The sequence below is a fragment of the Myotis daubentonii genome, chromosome 7, assembly GCF_963259705.1.
Source record: "Myotis daubentonii chromosome 7, mMyoDau2.1, whole genome shotgun sequence".
In the NCBI taxonomy this organism is placed as follows: Eukaryota; Metazoa; Chordata; class Mammalia; order Chiroptera; family Vespertilionidae; genus Myotis; species Myotis daubentonii.
The window spans coordinates 48,533,381-48,552,908 of record NC_081846.1 but is presented as its reverse complement, the minus strand read 5'-3'; the positions used below and the strand labels follow the sequence as shown (position 1 = coordinate 48,552,908).

Below are 19,528 nucleotides of genomic sequence, written 5' to 3'. Positions count from 1 at the left end.
CTGCCTTAGTTGTCTGTGGATTCCCCAAGGGAGGGCAAGCTGGTTAAGATGGGATAATTAGTGAACTGGCAAGGTTCCTATCTTTGTTTTTCTATAAGGTCTAGAATTACCCCAAAAGCAAATCCTATAGCTCAGACCTCAACATTCAGACTTACTTGCATTTGGGGAGGTCATTCTCATCAAAATAGCAATTTCCTCCGTGCATACACCTGCATGGGGGCGGCATGGTGATAGGATTGTCCACAGCTGCAGAAAGGGAAAGCCATGCACGTGTTAGTGTCGGCTGTACTCAGCAAAGCACCCACACTAGGCAATCCTGCTTCCAGCCTAGGGTGGGGGTGGGGTGGTTGGGGCAGGACGTCTAATTACTCTCCCTATCAAAACCTTCCCTTCCCCTTCAGTCAGATGAATTTCCTTATCAATAATAAGGTCTTGGAGAGTAACATACATTTCGTGGGAAAAGGAGGCAATTTATATAATTTCACTCAAAAACAATTAGACCCCAGCACATACATTAATAGTTCAAAGGAACTATGGTTAAAAAAAAAAAAGTTTCTTAGGAATTCCCTTCTCATTCAAATTGTTCATAATTCTCTTCTGTCAACCCCATTAAGATCAAGAGTTCAATTACACCTCCAAACTTCAACTAAAGGCTCCAAAGTATCAGCAAGCCATTAACCAATAAACAGACATGGAGATGCTTGACAGACAGCTGGTTAGAGACCTCATTTTTTAAGTCTTCCAAAACTGCCCTTGCTCTGGGTCCCTGCACCTAAGTACTCCCCGGATGTGTCTGATGGGTCACTGGTGTGTCCATGTGTAACACTTAGAAGATACTCAATAAGTACTATGTGTTTATTCAAATACCGTTCTGGCACAGTTACTCAATTTGAGTCTCTACTCAAAGGACTCCTTATCAGAGAGGCCTTCTGGAACTCTCTATCCCATCCTACCCCACCCTCACCCCTCTTACCCTGCTTTAGTTTTCTCCTTTCACCACCTGACATCATATATTTATGGGGTTCTCTATTTATTGTCCTGTTAGGATATAAGCTTAACAAGAGCAGGGAATGTGTCTGTTTTGTTCACTATCTCCAACCCTTAGAACAGTGCTTAGCACATAGTAAGCACTCAGTAAATATTTATCAAATAAATTGATTAATATACCAAACCAAGACCACATACAAATGACTACCATCATTAATGTGCTACCTTTGGTTCAAGTTCTTTTAAATGAGAATCTTAATATAATCCACTTGGCAATTACATGTAAATGAGCAAAGTAGTAGATGAAGTGACAACCTAGACATCGCTCCTTCAATGTAAGATTGTAATAAATGTCAGAACACCCATCTACAGCATAGAATAAGTCTCAAAATATTGCAAAATAGTGTAGTCTTGCCAGTATTTCCCCAGTATCACTGGGATAGGGGAAGGGAGGCCGAGGGATGCAGTTTCTTTACCCTGAGTTCATTCTATAAACCTGCCAACATTTCAGCCTGGTGGGGAAGAGTCACAAGGTAGTGCCTTAATGCTCTTTATCCCCCACTGTCTAAAACTGGGGGATGTGAGCCATCAAATGGGCCACTAGTGAACAACAGCAGTATGATTTTTTTTAAAGAACTTATCAAGTACTGGATACTAGTTATAGACACTAGTTATTCCCCATTGCTTATTAGCTCCTTAACTTAAGATCATTGAAAAAATGTCTTGCCATGCATAGATTATCCATAGCATTTCCTACTCTGGCCTCCATCTCCCAAAAGCACAGGTATATTTTATAATGTGGTCCTTTGTGATGGTCAAAACTTTGAAATGAGCAAGTGAGGAAAACAGCCCTCCCCTCTATAAGCCCCCAGCCCCCACTTCAGGAACCTGGTCCTCCACCTAAAGGAACCCAGGTAAGGCTGAATGGATTCAGGGGTGTAGTCATCCAGGGTCGGTGGGAAGGGAAAGAAGGCCGTACAGAAAATTCCATTTCCAAAATGTCTTTGCAAAACAACACAACTATAGATGTATGGGCACTGAACCTATCTCTGAAGTTCTTAGCAAATAATTCTCAGAAATCATCGGGACACAGTTCCTCCATCTCTCGTCCTTCCTCCTAGCCATCACCGCTCCATTGTGCAATGGACCTAGTACACAGGATTCTTCAGGCTCCTGGAGGAGGTGAAGCACGGATAGGGAATCTCCTAAAGAAGGCAGACAGCTCTCCCAGGCCCCTGAGGCTGTCCAGGCAGTGCCCCTACCTGCATCACACTCAGTCATGCTCCCCTCCAAAAAGGAGGCGCCCTGGGGACAGGCACAGCTGTATCCTGCGGGTCTCAGGAGGCAGAGATGGCTGCAGACATTTTTACAGCGGTTGGGCACTGAAAAGCAGATGAGAACCTCGGTTAGGATTAAAGGAGGAAATGATGAACCCAACCAAGGATATGCCCATCGACCGAGTTGTGGCCCTAACAGTTAACATCCCAACACCTCTAGGCCATGTGCCACCTGGCCATTCACCCTCATTTACACTGCCAGCCCCTGCCACCCCACCAAAGTGACACAGTCCCTCCCTGTGCCCTCCACCCTACTTCTGCACCACTCCCATTTTCTATTGGCATCACTATCTCCTCTTTGCCCTGGCAGGTTTGACAGATAGGTGCCTGATCACTCGAAAACTAATCAGTGCTAAGCAATTTGAGATAGTTCAAAAAACCGCTGAGACTCCATTAATACAGCAGCAAGATTTATCATTTGAATAGGTCAGAATGCGTGGTCCATCCCAAGCATATACTAGATATGATTTCCACCTCACCCTCCAAGGAGAACTTCCTTCTGGGCTTCAGTTTCCTTATTTGTAAGACAAGGGGATTTTGAGCCGTGATTATCAGAATCAGATGGGAGCTATTCACAAGGATGGTTGCCCAGTCACAGAAATTTATATTTACATTATTCTGGGATAGGGCTCCATTACCACTGTTAAAAAGTCCCTCACATAATTACAGAGCCATCTAAATTCTATCTTAGCATATATTAAGATTTATCAAAGGATTGGATGATCTCTAAATTCCTTCTCACACTGACATTCTGTGATCCTGATTCTCGGTCACCTAAAATGTAACTATAGACAAGGCATGGCGATAAATAAAATAAAAAGGCACATTCCAAAAGCCTAATTCAGAACCTATCCCATTACCATTTCTTCAGCTCTCGAGAGCAGAGCTTTCAAACTTTAATGCCATACAAAAGGCCTGGGGAATCTGACTCTAAAGGGCTGGGCATGGCCTGAGAACCTGCATTTCTAACCAGCTCCCACAGGCTACCCATGCCACTGGCCCATGGCCCACACTGTGAGCAGGGCCTGGAGCAGGGATTCTCAAAATGGGGTCCTGCAACCAGCGACTTTAGCGTCAGTTGGGTACTTGCTAGAAAGGCAAACTTCTCAGGCCACCTCCGGCATGTTAAATCAGAATTCCTGTGGATGAGGCAGCAATATGTCCAACACGCTTTCTAGATGACCCTGACGCAGGCTAAACGAGGAGAACTATGGGTCCAGAGCAAATGTAACTGGCACAGCTGGAGCTGGGCCTCTGGCTTACACAGCAGCGCTCAGCACTTTCCAAAGCGGCCAGAGCCTGAGCTGACTGATGCTTTTCCTTCAGGGAGAGTCTCCAGATTCTCCTCTGCCTGACTCCTGGGCAGCCATTTCCACGGGGGCCAGAGGCTCGCCAGGTACCTGTGCTCTGCCTTTAGAACCGTCCAGCGTGAGAGCTGCAGGAGCGCTTAGGACAGGAGAGCTGGGGTGCTTTGGAAAAGGGCTGGAGAACCAGCGATCACTAGCAGCCACACAAGGCAGTGAAGCCTCAGAAAGGGCATGTGCCACCAGTGTCATCTCCTGGGAGGTTTATCCCTGAGTTCCAATTTGTTAAGTCTGATTCGGGGTCTCAGAGGATCAGTGAACTTAAGGGGACCTCAGGCTCCACCTTTGTTTCGCATACAGGATGGGAAGGGAAGCAACTTATCGAAGGTCCCCCCATGACAGAATTCAACCTGGATCGAGGTATACTGATCACAGCTTGACCGGAAAGACGTTGAGCTCTGGGTTCAATGGAATTGAATTTTAAAATCATTTCTAAGTTTAAAACGCATCTGCTGGTTGTGCAACTTGGGCATATGAGTTACTGAATCTCTCCTATCCTCAGTTTCCTTATGTGACACGAGAATCTGACATTTAGAATTTAAGAGTCTATGTCCTTTCCTCACTTCAAAAATGTCCCTTCCCTTTCACCTTACAATGAATTAGAACACAGGTAACCTGATGAAGCGGGAACCAGAACTAAGAAAATAGGAAAAAGGGGGAGGGATGGAAGTGCACCTGCCGGACAATCTCAGACTAAGGCTCACACAGCCCAGGATAAGACTAGCCTAGTTGCAAGGAATGGGTCAAACTGATGATGTCCAGGAAACCTGCCGGGGTCCAACCCCAGCAGGTCCAGGGGTCCCCAAAGGTGTGGACAGAGTCGGCGAAGAAGGAATGACACGGAGACAGCGTTCAGTTGATCAGCAGCCTAGCCAGGATCTCCAGCCAAGTTCTGGTCTCGATCTCCAGAGAGGTTCTGCTTCGGATCTCCAGCCAGGTTCTGTGGCCATGTTCCCTTGCTAGGTTCTCCAGCCAGGTTCTGTCCAGGTTCTCCAGCCAGGTTCAGTCACCGGGTTCTAGTCAGGTTCTCTTGCCATGTTCTATAGTCAGGTTCAGTCCAGGATCTTTTGCCATGTTCTCTCCAGTGAAGTTCTTCTGTCTCCAGGCTCCGTGTAGGTTCTGTCTTCTGAATTCTCTTCTAAGCTCTGTCTCTTTCTGTCTTGTTACATCTGTATTTATACCAGTTGATTCAATCCTATCAATCTCTATTACAAAGGTTAGGGCGTTTCTTATCTCCATTCCAGGGAGTAAAGATTATGTAGCTTAAGCATGATTGTTTGTAGTTAAATTGATTAATTACCCGCCTGGCACTTAGTTGAGGGGTTTTATTCCCTCCCTAACTTCAGGGGAAAATCACTACCTGGGGATTCAACCTTTCTCGGAGAGGTGACCTTGGTTAAAACACAGCGCCAAGAAGGTGAGCAAACATATTAAGAACCGTATGCCATATATGCCAGGTCCCTTGAAACAGCAAGGATGGACCGGCTCCCGGCAGAAACCCACACTGTGACTTGTTAACGCAACTCATAGTTAGCAGGGGTCTCATGCCTGCTGGATGCTGTGGCCTGGAAATACATACCCATAACTCCAAACGGCAAGGACTGAAATATTGTTACTTCATATCTGCTTGTGGCATAAATAATTTCATCCAACCTCCAATAAAAACCACACACACACACACACACACACACACACACACGCCTTTCATGCACCAAGAGATCAGCCTATTATAATCCACGACCATTTTCCAACACTATAGCCATTAATTTGAAAGAATGAGGAACCTCGTATTCCAAGGTTAGTGGTTACCTGACTGATTGTATCTATGTTGATGAAGGACTCGAACTTGAGTGAGCCAAGGGCTCACAGTCATCATTTTCTCTTTCTTGTCTTGCCCAAATTTATCTTGTGTCCATACTTCTCCTTTATCCTTCGATACCCAGTATAACTGGCCTTCAAAGATGTCAAGACTGTAAGGGTCCACTGCTGCTTATCCACAGGTAGAAAGAAAAACAGGTTACTGAAAAGAGAACCTAACCCCACCTCTGTGTCAGCCTTCATTCTGTGTGAATTAATCACTAATGCAATGCTTGACAATCCAGAACAGTCAAGCAGACTTTCTGTACACAAAACCGCAGAAGTATGCTCTCTTGAGAGATCAAGATAACAAAAATTAAACTAGATGAGTGCCCACTGATTAATCCCCATGGTAGGGGACTTGCTCACTTTCAAGTTGCTGATTTTATTTTACTTTTGGAAAACAATTTGTATGGCAGTGAATTTTTTTTCCTTGAAAACAAGACACAGCTTATCAGGAAAACCTGGTATGTGCTGGATTCCTGCAGTTCGACAATCTGGATAAGAAAAAATATGTTTGTCTCCTTCTAGGTGTTTCCAGTTGTGCAAAATGAACAATCCAGCATGATAAGAACAAATGTGTCTAAAAGTGGTTAGACATGGGTTAGCCCGGTCCATAGGACCACCTCCTCTCTCAAGGTAACCCAACTGGAACCTTAATCATTTTAATATCTGCTGCTGAGAGCATTTTTAAAAAAATTATGTAAAAAGAACTTAATTACAGCATTGCTAAGGAGTTCATTTGCATTTAAATCAGCAGCTGAGAGCTGGGGAAAGTGATATTTAAGAATTAACATAAACCACTTCTTAAAATTGGAGTTCCTTTCTGAGAAAATAGGCAAAGAGATTGGAAAGATATTAATTGATTATTGAACATTAAATTCGAACTAATTTCTAACCTGCACTGGCAACAATTCTCCTATCAGTCCCATCATATTTTATGGTTTCAATCGTTTTTTCCTTGAAGTCGCTCCAGTAGATTCGGTCATTGTTCAAATAATCAATAGAAAGACCAGTCGGCCAACCGAGGTCCTCGCGGACCAGGATGCTCCGATGCTGCCCATCCATCCAGGCTGACTCGATTTTCGGTTCCTTGCCCCAGTCCGTCCAGTACATAAGCCTGTAACAGAAAGTCTCCTCATTGTAGCATTTCATCTAGGGAGGCTCCTCCCCTGAAGTGGAGCATGGACTTCCCACAGGAAAGCCAGCTGTTTTTCTTAGAGCCCTAGTGCTAAGTAATGCTGTTTTTACACTTTACTTGAGAAGACATAGAGAAAAGGGGCAGCCAGGGCACCTGTGATCTCTCCTTCCTGAAAACTGCACCTTCTCAATAGAAACTGGGCAGCCCTGCCCAATGATATACACCCAGACCCTTTAAAATATATACATCATTAAAAAAGCTGTTCCTTCTTCAAAAAATATTTAGTGAATGCCTCTGTGCAAAAAGCACTCTTCTGGGTGTGGGATGGCTCCGAGATCAAACAAGGATTCCTACCCTCAGGGAGCTTACCATCGAACTCTTTTAAAAGGCATCATTTTGCATCCAATTAAGGCTTAATTATGAAAGAATTGAGTAGACCAGGGATTGTGCCACTTCAAATCCCTAGAAAGGATCAGGCAGGTAAGATAAATGCATGGAGCAGAGTAGTTATACACATGAAGTGAAGGGCAGACAAGGTCTTGTCTAAAAATTCCAGGCAAAACTACCTCAAGGAAGACATACCGACCTAGTGTTATCACTTCTGATTTTTCAAGTACCAAATACAGATTTTTAAAACTTTAAAAATGTAAGCAACTCAGTAAGTCAAATATGCTTATGGGCCATATTAGCCTACCAGCCACCACTTTGCAGTCTCTAGTCTAAACCAATCATCAGGTATAGATCCATCCTTAAATTCTTTTGAGGAATGTGTGGAATTTAGATTAGCTGGGGTCTGGAAAATATGTGGCCAGAGGCCTTCCCCTTACACAGCATAGATCTGAAGCCTGGTTGGTCCTAAATGATCTTTAGGGCATATTATAATTCTTGAAAATAGTCATAGATGTCACTCCAAAAAAGTCAAAAGACAATTTTAGTGCAATTAGGAAAAAATAATCAAATACATGTAAATTTTCTTTTTTTTTGAGAATCTAAGTAGAAAATATCTAGAACATTAAATGCTCCTTCAAGTACTTACCCTAGTTTGGGATTCACAACCACGGCAGCTGGTTGATCTAGTTGGGTGGTAATCAGCCACTTTCTGTACCTCCCATCAAGTTTAGCCACCTCAATCCGTTGACTCCTGGCATCCGACCAGTAAATATGCCTGAATTTAGAGGGACAGTGTTAAACAACCAAAAAGTCTAGACTGGTCACTTCTAGGAGTTCTGAGGGTGAGAACATTTAGTTTGGAAATCCCGGCTGGCATGACAGCTACTCAGTTGCTAGTGACCTGGGCATGGTCTCCCCCACTGGGGATTGCCAAGGGGACATCTGTGGAAGGTTACAAGTGGAGAAGAGAGGGGAACGGGGGAACTCCTGCTTGATCAGTCAAAGCAGCTGAATCAGCCAGGATCAAATGATGATGGACTCACATCTGGCATTCTTACGAGACATGTACTTCTAGGTAGAAGCTTTAAGCAATTTTTGGACGGCCCTTTCATTCTGATTGCCCATGAGTCGGCTTCCTCCTCAGCCAGGAACCCCATTGGAATCGGTAGGAATCTGGCATCATTTCCAAGGATGAGTGGAAATAGCCTTTCAAAATAACAAACTCAGCCAGGCCATCCTGCCCCTTCCATCCTTAAACTTGTGGCCATCCTGTCCTTCTTCCATCCTTAACACTGCAACCATCCTGCCTTCTCCCATGTCTAAGACTGAGGCCATCCTGCCCTTTTTCCATCCCTAAGACTGCAGGTCTCAGTCCCTCCCAGGCAGAAAGATTTCTGTTTCTTAATTCACTCATTCATTAAGGCTGAGAAAGAGGTAAAACTTCAAACAGGAAAACAGATCTGGCATTGCCTGCTTGGTTTTGCGGAGGAAGTGTTGAAGTCAAGAGTTTCAAGTTCCTAATTCGCTGAGGCCTAGATTCATGGCAGAACATGCTAGAATACGTCTCCCCTGTTAGCCTCCAGCCACAGTGGGGACCTCATTAACTTCAGAGACGTTCAAATCTTCCAGGAACACCAGACAAGTTGTTTAAAGGTAAAAATTATTTAGTATGACAAGTGACTCTCCATTCTCCCCGAGAGGCAGCAAGCCTAAGCCTTCCCTTGCAAACATTTTCCCACTGTTAGTTCACTTTCAAGGACAAGGGGATTCTATGAATGCCTGAGCTCTGGTTCTAATGTTACCGCTTGCTACCAATGTCACTCCAGTGCAAGGCTCTTCCATGAAGAAGGAGCTTACTGACTTTTCCACATCAGTTTGCATCTCATGCATCTACCTTATGACAAACCATCCAAAATGTGTGGCTCTGCTCCCTGGGGTTCTAGAAAACCTAAGAGGACAATGGAGCTGATATATCTATTAACAAACAACCCAAAGATTACAGCAAAGTCAAATTTCCAATCTGTTTAGACAACACAGTGTGCCCAAAACTCAAGGTGTGGATTTTTCCTCCCTGAAATAATTACCAAGGAGAAAAATGTTTCATCCCAACTGCTTTGCTGGGAGAATTGTGAGTATGTCTCATTTCTTCACAAAATGAATAGTTCTGCCATACCACAAGATAATTTTGGGATCCAGAACACTGTTGGCAAGAATGTTCTCCTAGATATAAATATAGAGTCTTCACCTTTGTTCTTTCCCAGACTCTTTCATGGCACATCCTATATAATAAAAGCCTAATATGCTAAGTGTCCAACCGTTAGACCAGTTGCTATGACGCACACTGACAACCAGGGGGCAGATGCTCCAATGATAGGTTAGCTTGCTGCTGGGGTCCTGCCAATTGGGACTGGGCGAGAAGGGCCGGAGACGCCCTGGAGTCCTCCCAAAATCCCTCCCCAGCCCCAATCGTGCACCAGTGGGGTCTCTCAGCCTGGCCTGCACCCTCTCGCAATCTGGGACCCATCAGGGGATGTCAGAGAGCCAGTTTCTGCCCAAACCCCGCAGACTAAGCCAAGGGACCCCACAGGTTCATGAATCCATGCACCAGGCCTCTAGTATAAAGAAAATGGTAATATTTATAGGGCACATTGGTGTAAGCAGAGGTGGCTGCTGTGGCTAGAGCAAGCCCAGGCATTCTCCAGCTGTACCAGTGGCTGAGTGTACCCATATCCGGGTCCAGCTTAACTCATGTGCCCAGGAGAACAGGAAGGAGCTCTGACCAGGTAAATAGAATGGGCAATAGGGGAATATACACTAAACCAGGGGTCCTCAAACTTTTTAAACAGGGGGCCAGTTCACTGTCCCTCAGACCGTTGGAGGGCCGGACTATAGTTAAAAAAAAAACTATGAACAAATTCCTATGCACACTGCACATATCTTATTTTGAAGTAAAAAAACAAAACGGGAACAAATACAGTATTTGTATTTGCATGTGGCCCGCGGGCCGTAGTTTGAGGACCCCTGCACTGAACTTACCTTCCAACCCAGTCCACTGCTAATCCATCTGGCTGCATTATGTATTTCAGGCCCAGGTCAATTACTTGCACATGGTTGTTACTGCCAGATTCAAAGTTGGGGATGTAGGCACGTTTGATAGCACCAAAATTAGAGCCATGCCCTAGCACAGTGTAATATATGACACCTGCAGAGGCAAGACACACACGTCAGTTTTATGTTAAGAACATCAGGTAAGAGAGGACCTGGGGTCTAGTTAGATGAAGTACTGTTCATTTATTGACATCTATACCTCCTCATTGCTCCTATATTAGTAATAATTCAATTACACCCATATGATCAAACCTTAAAACCTCTCATACTTGAATAGCTATTAGCTACACATACTTCAATTGGTAATACTGATACAGACTTAATTGTTTTTATTTAAAGGTAATTCATTAAAACATATTTCAGCCAAGAGCCTATTTACTCTCGTTAGGATCAAGTTCTAGTTTCCAAAATAGAACAGATAGATAAACCAGGGGCAGGCTGTTGAGAGTTTGAAATCATACAAAATAACAGTGACAATCAAGGAGCCATGCAGATGTGAAGTCTTATTTTATGTACAGACTAAAAGACAGTAGGCAGCAGACATTTTGAAAAGCATAGGACAATTGTGACTTTTAAGGCATATACTTTCCTAGGTATATACTAGTCTTAGAAAGCTTATTGTATTGCATAACTGTGTGAAAACATAATAACAAATCATACATTGCCCAGTTATTGATAGTTTGCAAAGCATCTTCGTATCTATGATTTCATTTGATCTTCAACATAACTCTCAGAGGCAGGCGGGCAGAATGAGATTTCTGCTCTTACTTTACAAATAAGAAATGGTGATCCAGCCCTAACCAGTTTGGCTCAGTAGATAGAGCGTCAGCCTGTGGACTGAAGGGTCCCAGGTTCGATTCCAGTCAAGGGCATGTACCCTGGTTGCAGGCACATCCCCAGTGCGGGGTGTGCAGGAGGCAGCGGATCGATGTTTCTCTCTCATTGATATTTCTAACTCTCTATCCCTCTCCCCTCCTCTCTAAAAAAATCATTAAAATATATTTAAAAATATATAACAGTTATTAAAAAAAAGAAAAGAAATGGCGATCCAGAGAACTGTTACAATTATTTAAGGTCACAAAGCTAGTAGATGAGGGAGACAGGCATAGAAGGCATGTTTCCTGACTGCTGCCTCATGACCATGTCCCACACACCATTCAGAGACATGAAAGGCTCCACATAAGCATTATTCAATTTTTCATTCATTAAACTAAGTTTTTTGAGCACCTACCATGTATACTTTACTAGATGTTTGGTCAGGTGCTAGGCATGTAGACATGAATTAGATTCAACCTCTGGTTCCAAAGAGCACACGGTTAAGAAAGAGGTTGGGAGAAAAATATGTGGACAAATAACTATAACTCAATGTAACCCATGCTTTAGGAAAAGCATGTATAAAATGTTACTGGTTCAGAGGTGACCAATAACAAAACTGTGCCAGGAGGAATTACGGAAGTTGTCACAGAGGAGGTGACATCTGAATTGGGTCTTTAAAGTTTCAGTAGAAACCTTCCAAGTGTATAACAATAGGGAAGAACAAGATCTGTGTGAGCAAAGACAAGGTGATATTAAACAAAGGGCTATGAATGGTCCCATCCCTTTTCCTGGGATGGGAAAAGGTTCAGTGAGAACTTAGGAAAAGTTGGCTGGGATTCATGGCCATGCTAAGGTATCTGGATAGAAGGTATCCACGCTGGATAGAATAAGCTTCTGCTTCCACTCACACAACAAAATTGACTCATTACAAATAAACCCCGAAGTTCAACACCTTATAAATCAATTAATTCCATTAATATCAATGACAAATACCCAAGTTCATACTCACTGAGAGCTATGCCCTCAGGATCCCAATCATAATCGATAGCCTGAATATGTTCTTGTTCTTCAAGATAATCTGCGTACTTCTCAGATGAGAGATTATATTTTCGAATTCGCACGTTTTCAGGAAGTAGCAACAAAGGGGGGTCACCTACAAACAAATGAAGGGCTGCTTTATCTGTTTGTTATCTACCTGAACTTTTTATATATATAAAGTAGGTTATAAAATAGCAGGTATCCTCCCCCCTTTAAAAAAATGAGGTTTTATAGGAATCTATCTCCTATAGAGCTATCTATCCAACTGGGTTGCAAAATCCATGACTGCGGACATTTTTATCTCCATTCAGGTGGAAAGCTAGCATTTCTATTAGGGGCATTATCCAGTCTTTATTCTTTGTCCTCAGTGAACAACACTTTAGAGCAAGGCAAGACTGAGACTCCCTAGAAAGTGTCCTCTTTTCCACTATTTTTTGTTCTTTATTCACCAGCAATAAAACAGACAAGATGGCAGACATTCAGTCTCACAGAAGAAATACAATTATGTATAGTCTTACTAAAAGCTTACCAGAAAGTCCTCATTCCTAACTCTTTACTGACAGATTTTATGATTCTTTTAACAGGTAATCAGCTCCATGACTCAATTTAGCTCCTAGCTAATGACAAAAAACAGCTTGTTCTTGATTTAAAAAAAATTTTTTTTACCTAAAGCAGCTATTTTAATGGTGATCCTGAGTTGCAGTGTCTAAAATTTTTTATTTTATATACTTGCCTAATGTCAATCAAATTTAATTTAAGTAACTTATGGAAGTTTATTTTATAAATTTCCTATCTTGACATTATTATGTTTTATATGAATATTCTAATTTATTTCAGTCATCTCCTTAAAAGATTGAAACACTTTTTAAATTTGCTGCTTAATTACCAGACCAACTGTTCAAATGCCTTTGCCCTAATTTTCATTCAGTATCAAAAATGTTTATAGAGTAAAACACTTAAGTATGGTAGTCAAATGTATGCAATAAAAGTCCAACTTGTATGAAGAAATTAAAGTCATTTTACCTTTAATTTTCAAAGTAAAATGCCACTTTTTTTTAATCAAATTCCTTAAACCTTAGTACAAACTTTAAATTCAAATCCGTAAGATCATGAAATCCTATACCCCTTAAATGTGATATACTGATTTCAATCAGACCCCTGGAAATTTGGACTATAATATTTCTAACCTAACAATCTTTCTCTTTTGTACATTTCTATCTAGTACTTGTTACTGCTTTTTGTAAAACTAATTCTCAGATACTTGAATTAACTAAAATGCAGAAGTAATGATTGAAATTTTGAATGTGCCAGGTTTTCTGGCACATTCTTTCTGTCTATGATCACTAGTCCATGAACAATAAAATAGGGATATGTCAACAAGGTGTCTTTGATGTTCCTCAGTTGAATGTGACTTTGTTTGTGATCCATCTTGAATTACAGGGCCTCAAACATTGATCTCAGTAGAGTGGAAGTCGGAGAGCTTCATTAATTTCCTTATATTATTGACCATCCTATAAGAATGCTTTTATTGCCCTAACCAGTTTGGCTCAGTGGATAGAGCGTCAGTCTGTGGACTCAAGGGTCCCAGGTTCGATTCCGGTCAAGGGCATGTACCTTGGTTGCAGGCACATACCCAGAAGGGAGTGTGCAGGAGGCAGCTGATTGATGTTTCTCTTTCATCGATGTTTCTAACTCTCTATACCTCTCCCCTCCTCTCTGTAAAAAAAATCAATAAAAAATATATTTTTAAAAAGAATGCTTTCATTGTTTGAATCTTCTGGAAGGTGACATCTTTCCTACCTTCTGAAGTTTTTATCAAGGTGGACAAGAGCCTAAGTCCAGAATAAAAAGTAACACCTGACCCTTGTTTGAATCCCTAATTATTTGTTGGGAAATTGTAATTTTTGTTTTAATCTAGCAAGGGATGAAAGAGGAGAAGAGACAGGATGGGTGTTGGAAGATAAGTCACTGATGAATTAAAAATAAGACTTTAAGTCTAAATTTATTTTCTGGTATATTGTACTCATCAGCATTTATTTCTCTGAGTGTCGATCAATCCTGACATGCACCCATCATACCATCAGCTTCACACCGATTTCCATGGATGCCACTAAAGAACCTGAAGCCTTCGGCACAGTAACACTCATAACTTCCTTTAGTGTTTTGGCAGTGCTGTGGACACGTCGCAAATTGCTCACACTCGTTGATGTCTGTAGGCAAAATAAAACCAAATATGCAACATCTGCTCCCATCCATTCTTTAGAAACCCTGCTTCTTTTTAAATCTGTATTCACAATGAGGACTGAAAAGACTGCAGATGAAAACAACAAGCAGATACCAACGTTTGTAGAACACTTTCCATATTTCTCCTATTTAATCATCCAGAAAGACTCTATGAGGTATGGATTGTTATTAAACCCAAAGTCTCAAAGCTGGTAAGCAATGAAAACAGGTTTTAAACTGAAGCAGAACAAACATTTCCCTTTGGGGAAGGAGATGTTGTCATCACCACTTCCCCTTCTGCCAACTAACTTCAGAAATGGGAGTAATTGATTTGGTTTTTCAATTGAGTTCTTAAGCTTCAGCTTCCAAAATAACTCTTCCAGTCATCTGAGTATGGCACTTCATGTGTTAGAAACAGTAAATTCAAATAATAAAAGAAACTTAAAATCATACTCTAACTTAAGAGCTTGAAGAGCTATCTTCTGACTATACCTTTAAACTCATTCATGTCTGACCTAAGTAGGTGTGTAATATATATGCTGTTCGATTTAAGATAAAAAATTAAGGCGTGTGCTTGTTAAAATAATTTGATCTCACATAGTGATACGATAAACAGCCATCATCACTGAAGCATTCATAAGTCATATCAATTTCATAGATATTACTGAGGATGAGCTATCTGCCTAGCACCCTGCCAGGCACTGATAAGATAGTATAGAAAAAAAGCACTTGGATCCCTGAATTTTTGTGTGTTTTCTCACAACCCAAAAATTTAATGAGGAAAATACATCTTGATATTTGTCATCTATGGCTATATATATTTAATTACTTTAAAACATATAACCAGATTGAGAACGGATCACCACACCTAACAGTAAAATTACTGGTGCACCTGAGTACTTTAATGAGCTAGAACAATGAGTTTAGTCCCATTCAGGGAATTAAATGGTGGTTTAATAATAGAGAATGAGTGAAGAACATAAAAAGGATAAGGTTCTCCTAATAGGAATTGGAGGAAATATATTCTACCATCACAGGAGTTTCTGTCTGAAATACTGGCTTTGAACCCAGGTCTACAGGAGCAGATAAATCCTCCTTCACTTAATTGGGTACAATTTTGTTCGCATAGATTTTCAGCACATGATCTTTCTTTTCCTTTATCTGAAAAACAAAATCACAATATTACAAATGGAAGGTATAAACCAGGCCAATCACAACTATTCTTTGCTAAATAAGTGTTAGCCAGAGCACAATAAAATACGTATGTTAGTCATATGTATGCTAATAGAACAATAAATTGGTATACATGGAGAGGAATTTTGCAATCCTATCTAATAAAAGAGAAAAATGGTAATTGGCGTACGACGATACCCTTTTCGTTGGCTAATCAGGGCTATATGCAAATTAACTGCCAACTATGATTGGCAGTTAACTGCCAACTAAGATTGGCAGTTAACTGCCAACAAGATGGCGGTTAATTTGCATATGTAGGCACAATGCAGGGAGGCGAAAGGGAAAGCAGGAAGAAGCCCCCTGCCACTGACAGTGATCAGAAACCCAGGGGGGAGCTAAGAGCTGGGGGGCAGGGCAATGGCGGCCCTGGGGCCGCCTTTGCCCTGCCCCCCAGCCATGATCGGAGAATTAGGCGCCTTTGCCGCCCTGGCCAGTGATAGCAGGAAGTAGGGGTGGAGCCAGCAATGGGAGCTGGACACGGTCAAAGCTGGCAGTCCCGGGAGCTAGGGGTCCCTTGCCTGGGCCTAAAGCGAAGCCCACGATCGCGGGGCTGCTGCAGCTGCGGGTCCCCGCTGCCCGGGCCGGACGCCTCAGCCAGAGGCGTTAGGCCTGGGCAGGGGCGGAGCCTGCAACCGCGGGGAGCTGGGGGTCCCCTGCCCAGGCCTGACACCTCTGCCGGAGGCCTCAGGCCTGGTCAAGGGGCCCATCCGGTGATTGGTGATCGGAGGGTGATGAGGGTCAACTCCTCTGGCCGAGGCATCAGGCCTGGGCGGGGGGCTGAGCTGGGGATTGGGGGGATATGATGGTCCCCTTGCCCAGGCCTAAAGCCTGGGTCAGAGGCGTCAGGCTTGGGCGGGGGGTGGAGCAAGCGATCAGAGGGAGATGGGGGTCCCCTGCCCAGGCATGATTCCTGGGCCAGAGGCCTCAGGCCTGTGCGGGGGCCAGAGCCAGTGATCAGGGGGAGATGGGGGTCCCCTGTCCAAGCCTGACACCTCTGGCGGAGGCGTCAGGCCTGGGCAAGGGGCCGATCCTGCGATTGGAGGGTGGTGGGGGTCAACACCTGAGGGCTCCCAGTATGTGAGAGGGGGCAGGCTGGGCTGAGGGACACTCCCCCGCCCCCACACACACACACCCAGTGCACGAATTTCGTGCACCGGGCCCCTAGTATGTATATATCAAGGATTTCAAAATATTCATACTTTTACCCAGTTATTCCACATTAATAAATTTTTCTCTCAAGAAGGAAAAAACATATGTATTATGATTTATGTTTAAGGATTACAATATTATTTATAATGAGAAAATTTTGAAGGCAACTTGAGTGTCCATTTAACAATAGGGAATAAATTATGGTGTACTGTATTTTATCAAATCTAAGGTACCTCTAGTGCACCATTATTTTATGCAACACTAAAATAGAAAAGATCTGGGACTTACACTACGGCATGTTATCAATTGTAAGATGTATCCTGGCTTCAGAGATATTAACAGTGAAACTAAACATGCATTTTAGAATCAATGTTTATTATTTATAATTATCTACAAAATGGATTGTAATGTAATCATTAAAATTCATGGTTTCAAATGATACTTTTGACCTAGGAAACATCTATAGTAAAAATGGAGAAAAAAGATTGTAATATTATTTAGTATAAAATATTTCTTTAAAATTTTTAAATATCAAGAAATACTTTTTTGCACATGTACACAAAAGTACAATAAATTTGGAGATTAGTTCTCTTTTAACGATGTGATTCACGTGATTTTTACTTTTGATTGTTGATATATTTTCTGGATTTTATAACTTTCATAATAAAAATAATCATCTAATAGTTTATCTTTGTAGGGCCCATATGAATGACTCAGTATTCCTGCTGTTCTGGGGCCCAGATCCTCCAGGATTGCCTTTTAATAGTTAGGACTCTACTCAGGACACTCTGTTGCTCATCACTGTCCCCAGTTCCTGTCTCTGCAAGTATCTGTCCAAGCTATCTGGCTTTCATTCTTGTCATTCTTATCAGTTTGCTTGTTTTATCCTGAGTGATAATGGGGGGTGGGAGGGTTTGGGATGGGAAAGGTGGTTTTCTCCATAAAAGATTTAAGTTTCATCTATTTCTGAAATGAAATGTGTCTTCATCACAGGCTTAATATTTTAGTCAAAGTGACTGTGGTATCTCCTGGCTCAATTCTTTCAAATCCAAATAGGTTTTTTTAAAAAATGTATCTTTATTGTTGATGAAAGTATTACAGATGTCCCCTTTTCTTTCACCATTGACCCCCCCTTTATCCCATCTCCCCTCCCCCGACCCCCGACCCCCAGGCCTTCACCACACTATTGCCTGTGTCGATGGGATATGCATATATGCATATAAGTGCTCTGGTTGATCTCTCTCTACCTCCTTCTCCCGCAGCCCCCACCCCCTCGCCTTCCCTCTGAGATTCGTCAGTCTGTCCCATGCTTCTATGTCTCTGGATCTATTTTGTTCATCAGCTTATTTTGTTCATTAGATTCTATATATGAGTGAGATCATGTGATACTTGTCTTTCTTTGATTTGCTTAATTCACTTAACATAATACTCTCCGGTCCCTTCGTGCTGTCTCAAAGGGTAAGAGGTCCCTCTTTTATAGAGCTGCATAGTATTCCATAGTACAAACATACAGCATCATTGTTATCCACTCAGGTAGATTTTTCTCTGTCTTCTACAGTAGGCAAAGAAGTGAACTTCATCACTTCTCAGAGTCCCTTAGGGTACAGTGACTATATATGTGGTTTAAATAAACTAAAATCAGGGAGTTTCAAAAAAGCCACAAAATAAAGCACAATGGCATTCAATGGAATGCTGCCCTTGGAGTTCATACTTCAAAGCTGTACACATGAAAGCCTTATAATAAAGCCAGAACTGGTTTGGCTCAGTGGATAGAGCATCAGCCTGCAGACTCAAGGGTCCCAGGTTCGATTCTGGTCAAGGGCATGTACCTTGGTTGCGGGCACATCCCCAGTCGGGGGCGTGCAGGAGGCAGCTGACCGATGTTTCTAACTCTCTATCCCTCTCCTTTCCTCTCTGTAGAAAATCAATAAAACGTATGTAAAAAAAAAAAAAAAAGAAAGCCTTATAATAAAGTCTGAACTCTTAATAACTACACATTGATAAATAAGTCTTTTCAGATTTTCTATTTCTTTTGGAATCAGCTTTAGTGTTTTCTGTCTTTCCAAGAATTTGTCCGTTTAATCTAAGTTGTTGAATTGGTTGACACAAAGTTTCTCACAGTATTCCCTTATTATCTTTTAAATTGCTGTAAAACAGGTACTGATGCCTCCTCTACATTGCTGAACAAATGTGACCTATTTTTATTAGCATACATACCCTGGGCCCCATCACATACCCTGGGCCCCATCACATACATACCCTGGGCCCCATCACACACCCTGGGCCCCGTCACATACCCTGGGCCCCGTCACTTACCCTGGGCCCCATCACATGCCCTGGGCCCCGTCACATACCCTGGGCCCCATCACATACATACCCTGGGCCCCGTCACATATCCTGGGCCCCATCACATACCCTGGGCCCCATCACATACATACCCTGGGCCCCGTCACATACCCTGGGCCCCATCACATACCCTGGGCCCCATCACATACATACCCTGGGCCCCGTCACATATCCTGGGCCCCATCACATACCCTGGGCCCCATCACATACATACCCTGGGCCCCGTCACATACCCTGGGCCCCATCACATACTCTGGGCCCCATCACATACCCTGGGCCCCATCACATACATACCCTGGGCCCCGTCACATACCCTGGGCCCCATCACATATCCTGGGCCCCATCACATACCCTGGGCCCCATCACATACATACCCTGGGCCCCGTCACTTACCCTGGGCCCCATCACATACCCTGGGCCCCATCACATACCCTGGGCCCCATCACATACATAACCTGGGCCCCATCACATACAATCCCTGGGCCCCATCACATACCCTGGGCCCTGTCACATACCGTGGGCCTCATCACATACCCTGG

The 19,528-nt window shown here is 42.8% G+C and overlaps 1 protein-coding gene across 1 annotated transcript in view; it reads right to left on the bottom strand.

The window, feature by feature from the left end:
• LRP2 (LDL receptor related protein 2) overlaps nucleotides 1–19,528 on the bottom strand; it is a 200,401-nt gene that overhangs the window by 8,939 nt on the left and 171,934 nt on the right. Inside the window, exons 64-72 of the mRNA XM_059704195.1 lie at nucleotides 15,291–15,422; nucleotides 14,117–14,248; nucleotides 12,010–12,153; nucleotides 10,113–10,278; nucleotides 7,723–7,851; nucleotides 6,445–6,665; nucleotides 5,498–5,674; nucleotides 2,250–2,369; nucleotides 156–246 (exon numbers count right to left, since the gene is read on the bottom strand). Of these exons, the coding sequence (XP_059560178.1) occupies nucleotides 156–246; nucleotides 2,250–2,369; nucleotides 5,498–5,674; nucleotides 6,445–6,665; nucleotides 7,723–7,851; nucleotides 10,113–10,278; nucleotides 12,010–12,153; nucleotides 14,117–14,248; nucleotides 15,291–15,422 (1,312 nt within the window). The remainder of the gene's footprint in view (nucleotides 1–155; nucleotides 247–2,249; nucleotides 2,370–5,497; nucleotides 5,675–6,444; nucleotides 6,666–7,722; nucleotides 7,852–10,112; nucleotides 10,279–12,009; nucleotides 12,154–14,116; nucleotides 14,249–15,290; nucleotides 15,423–19,528) is intronic.